Raw genomic sequence first — 12,131 nt, 5'->3', positions numbered from 1 at the left:
GTCCTAAGGCCCTGACTTCACAGAGTCTCAGAAAGGCAGGGGCAGGATACTGGGGTTGGACTATCATTTTGGCCACCTCCCTCTAGTCACTCCAGCCTCTGCCTGGCTCTGACCTACAGGGGCAGGTGTCTAGAATGCCGCCTTAGGAAAAATCTGTCACTACCTCTCAGGAAGGGTTCCTTCAAAGTCATCTGTTAGTCTCCCTTCTGATTCTAGAGTCCCTTCCTCAGCACCCTCACCACTGTGGTTCTTTACCTGATACTGGAGAAATGCCATGACATAAAGGGCCTGTGAATCAGCCTTGGGCGAGATGCTTAGCTCTCTGTAAGTGAAGTTTCTTCACCTAAAACATAGCAACATTAAAAGGAACCACTTCCTAAGCTGAGCATTATTTGAGATACTTTTTGTAACCCATTCAGCACAGGACCTGGCATAGAGCGGGTGTCCTCACAATGTTAGCTGTGATTATCTCTTGCGTATCTGAGCCTGGTAACCTACTATCTCCTGAGACTGTCCAGACAGAATCATCCTTGCAAGGAGCTGACTTCCATCTCCCTGTGGCTTTCATCAGGGGTCTTGGTTTCCCCCAGAACACCTCTCATCTTTCAAGTTACAAGCCTTTCCCATGTTTGAAGACAGGTTTCATTCTTCCACTCTAGAGTCTTTTTTTCTTTTTGTTCAAGGGGAAGCGTTGCCCCTTCTTTAAAGTGAGGCATCTAGAAATCAACTTATACTTTGGATGGGTAGCTTTGATCAGGTTTTGATCTGGATGGTCTAGATACTTATTTCTATCAATGCAGCCTAAGCTAGGGTGAACATTTCTGTAAGCTTTGTCTCACGGGTGGTCTCAAGTACAGAACCTGACATTCACCATCATTACATCTTGTAGTTTCACCACTTCTTAAAAGGGAGTATCACGTCCATGGGTAGATGGTTCTTCTGTGGGAAATGGATTCTGCACCATATCAGGGTCCTTGTCTGTTCTTATTTGACAAAGTTCAGAGGAGCAGGGTGTGAGGGTGGGTGGCGTGCTGCAGGGTGGCTCCAGGGTCAGAATAGTTTTAATCCAGCTCCTGCGCTTTGCTGTGTGCCTTGGGCAAGGGTCTCAACCTAAACCTCTGTTCATCAACAGTAACATGAGGCAACTACTCCTGTTATCAAGAGGTTTTGTGAACAGTAAATGACTTGGTGAATGCAAAGCATCAAGCATTCTACCCAGCACAGAGCAGGCACACAATAAATGTTTACCCTCTGTTACTTCTTTGATCACCAGTTACAAGTGGATCTGAGCTGAAGATGCATTCAGAAAAGGGCTGGTCTAGTGGCTTCCTGTGTCCAGGATGGAGGTGATGGGTCTCTCCTTTGGTTAGAAATTGGAATGGGTTGGGACTTCCCTGTTGGTGCAGTGGTTAAGACTCAGCACTCCCAATGCAGGGGGCCTGGGTTTGATCCCTGGCCAGGGAGATAGATCCCACTTGCATGCCACAACTAAGAGTTTGCATGTCACAACTGAGGAGCCCAGTTGCCACAACTAAGACCCAGCACAACCAAATTAAAAAAAAAAAGTTGGACTGGGTTAATTCTTCTAACTTGGGAAACTGTCCTACCTTCAGTCTCATCTGCACCTCTAAAACCTCTCCTTCTTGGCTTTGATATTTGGCTTTCAGCAACTTCCTTTACCATTCTCTGGACGCCCATGTGCTCCTGACCACAATGAAGACCACCCCTGCCTTTCCCGCTCCCCAGAGGAGACCGGAGCTTCCTGTTTGTATCAATTATACCAAACACCAGTCACAAGCAGCACGTAAATCACCCCTCTCCTACTGGAAACCCCTCCGAGGCACCCAGCTATCTCGCGGTCCAGTTTTTCAGCCTGGTCACCCTCCTCCCTTGTGGTGTCAAGGAATACACGGACGCAAGAAATGAGCAGTGACTGCCCCACACCTCCCCGTAGTTCCTGAGCACGACCGGTTTTTCTTGTGAAGTATCTTACCTGCTTCTAAATAAACGCCACCGCTCATTTCCAGACTCCCCTCCTCCCTACACCCATAGACTCACAGAATGGCAGAGCACTTCTCCTTCAGTCTACATCTACGTGTACTCCCCACACATACTGGAAACTTACTGAGGGTAGGACTTATTATTTTTCAATCATGGGGGGGGTGGGGGGGTGCAACACACGGAACGGTAAGAGGTCACTTGCCTTCTGGACATCCTCTGACCCCCATTCACACAAAGCACACGGGTTCTCTAGTGAGGGCTCCCGTGACGCCGAGGGCCCCTGTCCCCAGGGCAGTGCGCAGATCTGAGCCTTCTGTTATGTAATTTATACAAACCACTCACCTCCTCTAGGCTGTGTCTCCCCGTGCATAAAAAGGAGGGGTAAGAATGCCAGCTGCTTCTGTCCTAAGAAACGGGAGAGTGACGATCACAGGCATGAAGGCCCAGTGCATTCCCAGAAAGAATGGACAATGGGACTTGCAGATCAGAGTACTGAAGCATCAGACAGAACAGTGGTTCTCTTGATAGTTTAATGTTATATTTGCAGCATAAATAAGGCACAATATATGTCAGGGCAAGGGAGAGAGGGAGAAGGCATGGCTGGGGGATAATTGCTATATGGCAAAGGGGAAGGAGGAGGGACGGTCAGGGAGAATAGAGCGAAGCCTCTGCCTCAGCCCCGTCCCAGGAGACTGTGAGAGCCTGCTCACAGGGATCATGCTGGAGTGGGCGCAGGGGAAAGGGAGAAGACAGTTTTGTAACAAAACAGCCTGTAGCACTGCATCCTCGCACCTGTCAAAGTTCACCACTGGGGACTGGGGAAACCCAGACCCAGAGTCAAGGTCCTCGATGACATGGAGAGGTGTTGCTACATGTCAAAGATATACAGATGAACAGAGATATAACCATAGATACACACAGCTTTCTTTTCAGAGGCTGTAGCCTCCACTGTTGGGCCTGGAGGCTCGTCTCCCTGCCTGAAAGGTGTGTGTGGTGGGGCGGGGCGCAAACAGGACCGCTGGTTCTTCCTGTAACAAAGAACATGGAGTGACCCGTCTGCAAGGGAATATGGGACAACTCCTGTCCAGACCCACGCAGGGCAGGTTTTAGGCATACGTGGAGGAAGACAAACCTAGATTCTGAGATGAGTGATGTTGTTGTTTTCATGGGAGTGGAGGGATGGACTGGAGGAAATGGAAAAATGTTAGTGCTATGGCAGAGAATGGTACTTAAAATATCCTTGACACCCTATAGGAACGTCCCAGCTTGCCCCTAAGGCAATGGTTCTCAAACTTTAGTGTGTGTTAGAATCACTTCAAGTGCTTGTTAGAGCTCATCCCGAGTTTCTGCTTCAACATGTCTTGGGATGGGGCCCAAATGTGCATTTCTAAAAAGTTCCCAGATGATGGTCCTGCTGGTCCTGGACAACATTCTGAGAACAACTGCCCTAAGGGGACGTCAGTGAAACGAGTGCTCATAGCCATTTCTTACAGCTAAATCCTCACGCAAACCCTCACTCACCAGCAGTTAATGCTGATGAGAGAGCTCTGTGCTACCAGCTCCCATTAAAAAGAGAAACCCTAGCAGCTACAATACAAACCTGCATCCAAAGGACATAAGCTGCCTTAAGCTGCCCTACTCTCCCCAGCCTTTCCTCATTCCCGGGAAGCACTTTACCCCAAGGAGACACAAATGAACCGGTATGGAGGGTGGCAATGTTGGCAAGCAGCCGCCTACGCTCATTCCTGCTGGGTCAGCACCCTGGGGTGGTAAGGATTCCTGCCTGTGTGCACCTGCATGTGTGCACACAGAAACAGAGAGAAATCAGTTCTAGATTATGAAGGGAATGGTTAGGGTTGTGGGAGGCTGAAGTAGGATGGGGGTGGGGGGCCCTCTAATCTGCTTTAGGATCCTCACCTGTCCTGCTCTTCCCTCCGCCCCGTCAAACAAAAGTCTAAAGAAAGCAGAAAGAGCATATCAACAAAGGCATATGTGAATATAGCTAGGAGGACTGGATTCTAAACAGACTGGTTATGACATAAAAAAAAGAGTATATTTCCTTCCTGTGTATACAATGTACAATATTAATGAAAAATAATGATTTGGGGATGGGAAGAAAGTTGTGAAAGAAACGGGAACTCTGTGGGGAAGAGCTGTCTTAGGGCTAGCACCTTTAAAGGAGCCTCTCAGTGTGAGTGAACGAGGGGGCCTCAGGAACCAGAGGAGGAATATTCTGGTGTCTGCTTGGTGGTTCAGGCTACAGACGGGGTGTGGTTATGGTTAAGCACCGGAATGGGTGCTGCTGGAGGGCAGTACGTCGGGAAAGGAACTGGAACCACAGAGCAGGCATAGGGGAAGGCAGCAAAATGAGGTTCCGTTAAGCCATCTCCTCTTTTACTGCCACCAAGAGTGTACAGTCTAGGGCTTAGGGTCAAGGAGGGGAACAGAGGCTGAAGGAAGCCAGATCTGGGGGGCACAACCAACAGGGAAAGATGAAGTAAAGGAGGTCCTACTGTTTCTAGTCCCTTCTAACATTGTGGGAGGCTGTCTCAGACTTTTCAGCGCTAGGCAAGCTTTCAAGACAATGGGGCATAAAGTCTGTGGATCAGAAGACCTGGTTCTGGCCCCTTTCTCTGTGACCTTGGGTCTCTAGCATCTGTGTCCTTGGAGTGAAGTGGGAGGTCTGAGTCCTGTGTTCACTTAGAAGAGTCCCAAGGCATCCACATTCCCAGTCCCTTTCAGAAACTGTCTTCCCTTAGGCCCCTAGAAAGGCCTTGGTCCTTAAGAAGGGCTAAGTGACACCCTCCATGATGTTTGTTCTGGTCCAGATGAGTCTGGAAGGCAAGGAGCAGGGGAGAGTGGTCACACAGCTGGCTGCAATAACAAGGTAAAATGTCATTCCCATTGACTATAGGAGAGACTTCAGGGCAAGCAATTGCTCTGCCTTCTTAGTGAGACCAAGGACCAGCTAAAGAGCTGTCTGGGGTGGGGGAGGTCCTGCTGTGTTCCTTCCTCATTTCATTGCTGCTTTACTACTGAAGTTCTGCCAATGCCTCTCAGGTCCCCAATACTAACTTCCCTTATTTCATGATGAAAATGAAATAAGGACTCAAGAAAATTAGACATGGGGATTAAGAAACTAAATAAGACCCTCTACATAAATTAGCCATCCTACACAGGGACAGACTGGCAGGACTCAAACTTCCTCCAAGGCCAAGCAGTGAGGCAGGGCATGTGTGCAGCCACAAACTGATTCTTAACTTGAAAAACACTTGACTGAAGGGGGAAGAAAAATAGTCAAGGGTCTATGAAGACTCCTTAGGAGCCATAAACTCAGTCAAGCTTTAGGGCAAGGCTACTAGTAGGGAATCAAGATAACAATGAAACACAACTAAGGCAGGAGAAGATCCCAGGGAGCAGCCGTCTAAAGGAAAAGTCCTGAGCACAAGTTATGGCTGTGAAGTTTTAAAGGCAAGTGGAGTCCCTGGAGGTGGTAACCTAACATCCTGACCATCTGCCATGCCATTTGCTAGTCTGAGTCACCTCAGGGGCTGTTCCTGTTGGGTCCTGGGTAGGGGAGGATGAGAAAACCGTATTTTCTCTCGTTTCTCTTCACCAGGTGTGGCTTCTTTAGCACCAGCTCTAAAAAGCAGGAAGGGGAATTAAAAACAAATGCAATAGAACATGTCCTCTGACTGGCTCACCAGTTTATTAGTCTGAGGAGATGGGAATCTTGTAGCTCAGAACATTTCCTCATTCCTCTATGATAGTCAATTTTGGAAGATAAAATAAGAAAGGAAGCTGGCAGTTACTTTGTATGCATGTATAGGATGGAGGTAGCAGAGAGAGAGAGAAAAGGACATTATTGGCTTGGGCAGATGGCAGAAAGTGGCTCTGGGACAACTGGAAGGGCTTCATACTGAAGGGCTATTAAAGCTGACCTATCTATCCACAGGCCTCTGGCTTTGGACTGCTTTCTATGGCCTTAGTAGAAATTGCATAGTTCAGAGCCAAAGGAAGATGAGAAGTCTTAATGGGGAAGAAAGAGGGACAAGAGGGATGAGTTTCCCCCTGCAACAACCCAATTTTTCAAAGTAAGAACGGCTGAGAGCAATAGTCACCAATTTCCCAGGCAGATCAGACCCTTCAACAAGCAGGGCTCTGCTGCTGACATCAGCACTCCACCTCCCCTTCCTGCGCCTCCACTCATCCTACCTCATACTCAAGAAAACCCACGTGGGACCTTGGCTGTGATGACTCAGGGTCCTTGGGCTTAGACTACAGAGAAGCATCGCATCCAGGGGGCAAAGAGCAGAGAAGAGCTAAAGAAACACTACAGAACCAGAGAGACCTAGGGGCTAGGCTTGGAGCTTGGAGAAAGAGAGAGAAGGTAGATCTAGTGAGGATCACTTGTGAATAGCAGATCCTCACTCAGAAAAGAAGACAGATCTGTGAGGCTGAGAGATTGCTGGGGAGCAAGGGAGCACAAGAGTCCCCTACATGACAGCCTCCAGAGGGCTGCGCCGCAACTAATTACAGATGAGAGACAGAGGCAGGAATGTAGACAGAGGGATGGAGAGGGAGAGGCAGGAGTGGAAAGATGACCAGAAGGAATCTGTATGGTTTGGCCAGTAAACTCTTGTAAAACATAAAAGAATCAACCTAGTAACTTGATGGAATGAGCTTTAAACTACATTGTTCCTGCCTGTCTTGATGATTAGAACCAGAGGAGGATGGAGTGGGGAGGGGAGGGAATCGACCAGGCAGATCCTGGGCCCTTTCCCTTTTCGCTGCCGAGCAGTATCTAATAAGGCCACAAGGTGAGGTTGCCAAGGCTTAGTGGGAGGTGGAAAAGACCCCACCACTAGACTGGGAAAATTCAAGAGACAAAATAAGGTACCCAAATAGCTCTGGAAATAAATGAGAAAGGACTAGAACTTTTGAGGTTTCATTTCTTTGTTTTTGTTTTGGTGGCAAGTAGGGAGGACTAAACTTTATGGAAGAGCTGGGAAATACTGCTACTTCATACATCAAAGGTAACCTTAACATTCTCCATAGTGAACATTTTAACTAGAATTTACGAAGGGGTAAAAGGGAGATAAATAAGCAGCTACTGGGAGATAAAGTCCTGAGTCCGTGGGGTGGCTAGGGATGGGTCAGCCAGTGATATGCCATCAACTCTAGCCTCCCTCTACCTAGCAGGAAGTGGTGTGCTGCTAAGGATCAAGAAGGTAATAGCCCTGGCTTGGTAGAAAGAGAGGGAACTGAGAAACCAAAACGTAGATGTGCAAGGGTTAGTGTTAAAAGAGACAGGTACACGTGCATGGGCAGGGATGATTGTTCGGACCATCTGGAAAGGCCTTTGGCTGTGGGTACATCAGAAACGTCCCCCTTCCTGGAGGATCTATGTGGCTCTGGGGCTGGGAGGCTCCTAGTACAGGTGTCAACATACATCACCATGTGAGAAAAGCCCCACATCTGACCATTACTCACAACACACAATTCCCCCCCACCCCCGCACATTGCCATGTCCAAGGCAGATGGGAGCGGATAAGATGACATCTCTCTTGGCTCTCGGGCGGGCGAGCTCTGGCTGGAGACCTCTCCACCAGGGAGGCATCATCTGCCTGCAGACTGCGACTGTGGGGTCATGATCACATGCGGCTGCATGGGCATGCTCAGTTCTGTCCTTTGGCTGGCCATCTGAGTGAGGACTGAGGTGGCCACAGCTTCAGCTGCAGAGCGAACGCTGAGGCCATTGCTCGGGGCTGTTGCTGAGCTGTGCTGAATCACAGGGGCTGGTGAACCCGTTGGCTCTGAGCTTTCCTTGGGGCTTTCTGCCAGAAAGGAAGGCAAAAAGCAGAGAACAAATGGTTAGAAAACAGAATGGGAAAACAGGCAGAACTACCTTTTGCCATAATTCTAAGGGAGCCCAAAGGAAAATGAAGCCCATCTTTTTAGGGGGGCAAACTTCCCAGATTCTTGGCTTCTAAGCCATAAATGGGCTAGGAAACTGGAAGCTGTGAGAAGGGAAGCAAGCTAGGCCAAAATTAACCTATCTACCCCAATAAAGCGAATCCCCAACACGTTAATTACAAAGCCTGGCTTCTAGGTCTCTGCGTAGTTTATTACCCCTATTGGAACACTCTTCCTCTTATTCATGTCTTTAAAGGTGATTTAAAATAGATCTCTTTTTAGCTATCCTCTCTTATTAATGCTTACAACATTGCAATCGTATTATTTTATTTATTTATTTATTTATTTATTTATTTTTATTTTAATCGTATTATTTTTAATATTCCTTTAGCATGTAGTTGCATCACAGGTAAACTTGATAAATATCAAGCTACAATCAAATGATGTTATGAATGACCAGTCCTTGGCCAAGGTTCAGTTAACACGACCAACTACAAAGAGGTCTGTCGGACCCTCCTGACTACCAACTAGCTAGGCGTTAACGATTTAACACATCTGAGTTATGCCACTCCACCTAAAGTGACAATAACATTTTATTACTAAACACAAATGTCTGAGCTGCATAAAAAGGTAATCCATGTTGGGACTTCCTGGTTGTCCAGTGGTTAATAATCCACACTCCAAGTGCAGGGGGCCTGGGTTTGATCCTTGGTCGGGGAACTAAGATCCCACGTACCGCAACTAAGCCTGTGTGCCACAGCTACTGAGCCCACATGCTCTAGAGCGCGCATGCTGCAACTAGAGAGCCCACACACCACAACTAGGGAAGCCCCTGCGAGCTCCAACTAGAGAGAAGCCCACATGACACAATGAAGAGCCTGCGTGCTGCAATGAAGACCCAGCGCAGCCAACCCCCCCATCCCAAACAAATAAAAAACCACAGAGGTAACTCCATGCTGCCCAACAGTCAAGGAGTTTCATTAAACATCAGATAGCCTCTCTGGCTATTTAAACAGGGATGTGTAAAATAAGGCCAAATTCCAATAGTTGGCTGTACAAGAGTGAGTCAAAAATTATCCGCACTCCAAACTTCTACTGGTCGCACTGTCTTGTCAGCACTTTCTGTTCAAGGCTACTGTCTCCCCAGTCACTGCTGTGCAGGTGTGAACGTGTCACATCGGTTCATTTGTAACTGTGGTGCGAGCAAAAATGGATGCTGCACTTGTGATCTGTACAAAAGAAGAGCAGCGTGCAGGGATTCACTTTTTGTGGTCTGAGGGTGTGCACATCCACACACTTCTGCCCACACTGCTCACACTCTGCAAAAACTTCGTTCTGAGGTGTTAAAGCATCCTCCCTATAGTCCTGATCTTGCTCCACTGGACTTTCACCTGTTTGGTCCCCTGAAAGCAGCCCTACGAGGACAAAGATTCACTCCTGATGAAGAAGTGAAGACAGTGGTGCATTCCTGGCTCACAGCTCAGCCTAAAACATTTGTTAATGAGGGAATACGAAAACTTGTTGACAGATGGACAAAGTGTATTGAAAGCAAGGAAATTATGTCGAAAAATGATGTATTTGTCTTTTCTAAAAGTTACTTAAATTCTATAGCCAGAGTGAGGATAATTTTTGACTCACCCTTGTATTTTTGACCTCCTGAAAAATGCCTGAGTCTTCTTTCAGGATTCAATTATCTCCTGTGTGAAGCCTTCTTTGCTACGCTCAGGAAATTACCTACTTCACTGTGCTTCCAGAGCATACATTCATTTATTCATTAAATATTTACTGAGTAGTGCCTGTGTGCCAGACACTGGGGTATATAAAAATAAACAGGTGGGACTTCCCTGGGGGTCCAGTGGTTAAGAATCTGCCTTCCAATGCAGGGGACAGGGGTTGGATCCCTGGTCAGGAAACTAAGATCCCACATGCCACGGGGCAGCTAAGCTAGAGCGCTGCAACTACTGAGCCCACACGCCACAACTAGAGAGAAGCCCAGGTGCCGCAACGAAGAGCCCGCATGCTGCAACTAAGACCTGATGTAGCCAAAATAAATAAATAATTTCTTTTTTTTTTAAAACCTCTAGTCATTATTTAAAGTAATAATGATAATAATAATAAACAGCCTCCCTGTCCTCAGGAAGTTCCTAGTCTAGGGGCTCTTTGGGATATCTGTGCTTACCTAACCCACAGGATGAAATGTTTATCTCTTCACAACCCTATCCCTATGAGTCTCTCAGAGATAGGAGAGCCTCTGGTTTGTCTTGTGTCAGGTACCTACCACAATGTCCACACCACACGATAGGAACTAAATACATCTTTGCTGTAACAAATAAGTAATTTCAAAGATGGACTACCTGTCAGAGTTCTTCTAGGGACTGAATAGAAACCGTACTGTATGTAGACTTCATACTGATAAATACTCAGTCCTTGTCCTCCTTAGCCCATCAAAAGGATTTGAAATAGTTGATCACTAAACTTCAAACACTTTCTTATCGTGGCTTACAGGACACCACAGTCAGCTACTCAGCTGGTTTTCCTCCTACCTGCTTGCCTCCTCATTCTGTCTCTCTTGTGGGGGTCCCTTCTCATCTCTCTGACCTCTAAATGCTGGAGTACCCAGGGCTCAGTCCTGGAACTTCTCTTTTTCTACCTATGTGCTCTCTCTTGACAATAACATTTCATCTGGTTTCATGGCTTGAAAAACTATCCATATTCTGCTGACTCCCAAAGCTGTACCTTCAGCCTTTCCTCTGAACTGCAGATCCACACGACCAGCTGCCTGCTCGACAGCCCCACCTGCAAGCCTAAGAGGCTTCCAAATCTGAGCTCCTGATATACCACCCAATCCATTTCTTCCTGTACTTTCCCCTCTCTCAATCAATGGCAACTCTGTTCCTGCAGCTGCTCAGGCCAAAACCTTTGGTACAATTTTTGATTCTTCCTTTTCCTCACATATACTGCCCCATCTGGCCGTCATCAAACCTTGTCACTTCAAAATATATCCTGAATTAAATCCATTCTCGCTACTTTTGCTACTACCATCCGGTCCAAGCTCCATCATCTCTTGCTCATATGACTGCGATAGCCCTCTAAGTGGGCTGTCTGCTTCTGCCCATGCATTCCTCACTCTCTAACACAGTGGTCCTGTTCAAAGAAAGTCAGATCAGTTATGTAACTATTCTGTCGAATATCCTTTAATGATCCCCAAAGCAGAGTTAAAGCTGAGGCCCTCACTATGACCAACAAGGCCCTAAAGGAAAATGTTCCCATTACCTCCCCTACCTCACCTCCAAATCCTCGCAATTCCCCATTCTCTCCAATCCAGCCACACTAGCCTCCTTGGTGTTCCTAGAATGTGCCAGACATGCTCCCACTTTGGCTCTTTGCATTTGCTGTTCCTCCCGCTTGCAGTACTTTTCTCCCATATTAATGCATGGCTAGCTCCCTCACTTCCTTAAGGTCTTCAGTCAAAAGACACCTCAACTAAAACTTCAACCCTGCTGCTAATATTTCATATTCCTCTTTCCTATTTTATTTTTTTCTTCCAAGCATTTACTCTTATCTAACATACTATATATTATAGCTTTTTATCTAGTTTACTGTCTGTCTCACCTACTAAAATATAAGCCCCTCACGGGCAGGGACTTTAATCTATTTGGTTCCCTATTATGTCCTCAGCATGTAAAACAGTGCCTGGCACAGAACAGGCTCAGTCAATATCTGCTTCATGAATGAATGTACCCTGAAGTACACAGTAAAATTAAAATTAAAATTTAAATAGAGATGTTTAAAATTGGTGATGTGGTTATTCTTTTTCTATGGGAACACATCTCTGAAATGATAAAGACAGTTAGTGGAAAAATAACTCAATATATCAAAATTTGATAGCGAACATTTCTATGAATTTGATTTGTAAGGAAAATGATTTATTAGCGTTTATTGTCCATAAGCAAATTATTCACAGTGATTTTAATTTCAGGATTGTGCTTACCCTGCGCATGACCGTGGCCAGCTCTTCCTAGCGCTGTATTATGTGTGCTCAGAGACTGCAAACTGAAACCACCCTCAGCCCATCGGTAGAAAGATGAAACATACTGCCAAATCGCAGTGCTTAACAAACCCTAATGTATCATCTGCTGTTATATCCTCTTGAGGCCAAGACAGTGGCTTTGGAATAAGGAAGAGCTGGATGTGAATCTTGGCTCTGCCACTTC

The 12,131-nt window shown here is 46.6% G+C and overlaps 1 protein-coding gene and 1 long non-coding RNA gene across 12 annotated transcripts in view; one reads left to right on the top strand and one right to left on the bottom strand.

Moving 5' to 3' along the window:
* The first annotated feature begins 1,272 nt into the window (after nt 1–1,272).
* LOC130832665 (uncharacterized) lies at nt 1,273–2,026 on the top strand. Its single transcript, XR_009048349.1, has 2 exons — nt 1,273–1,346; nt 1,668–2,026. It is a non-coding gene; the product is annotated as an uncharacterized LOC130832665 (long non-coding RNA).
* A 4,934-nt stretch (nt 2,027–6,960) lies between these two features.
* Nucleotides 6,961–12,131, bottom strand: part of LOC130832663 (cyclic AMP-dependent transcription factor ATF-7) — a 94,813-nt gene continuing 89,642 nt past the window's right edge. For 10 of the 11 annotated variants that reach the window (XM_057701237.1, XM_057701234.1, XM_057701240.1 and 7 more), the window contains one exon: nt 6,961–7,838. In XM_057701237.1, the coding sequence (XP_057557220.1) occupies nt 7,621–7,838 (218 nt within the window). In that variant the 3' untranslated portion in view covers nt 6,961–7,620. Of the gene's footprint in view, nt 7,839–9,555; nt 11,750–12,131 lie in introns of all 11 variants that reach the window. The other variant, XR_009048348.1, reaches the window with a different exon arrangement.

The sequence above is a fragment of the Hippopotamus amphibius genome, chromosome 12 (genome assembly GCF_030028045.1).
Source record: "Hippopotamus amphibius kiboko isolate mHipAmp2 chromosome 12, mHipAmp2.hap2, whole genome shotgun sequence".
Classification (NCBI taxonomy): domain Eukaryota; kingdom Metazoa; phylum Chordata; class Mammalia; order Artiodactyla; family Hippopotamidae; genus Hippopotamus; species Hippopotamus amphibius.
Note: the sequence above shows the minus strand (reverse complement) of the source record. Positions and strands in the feature narration are given on the sequence as shown.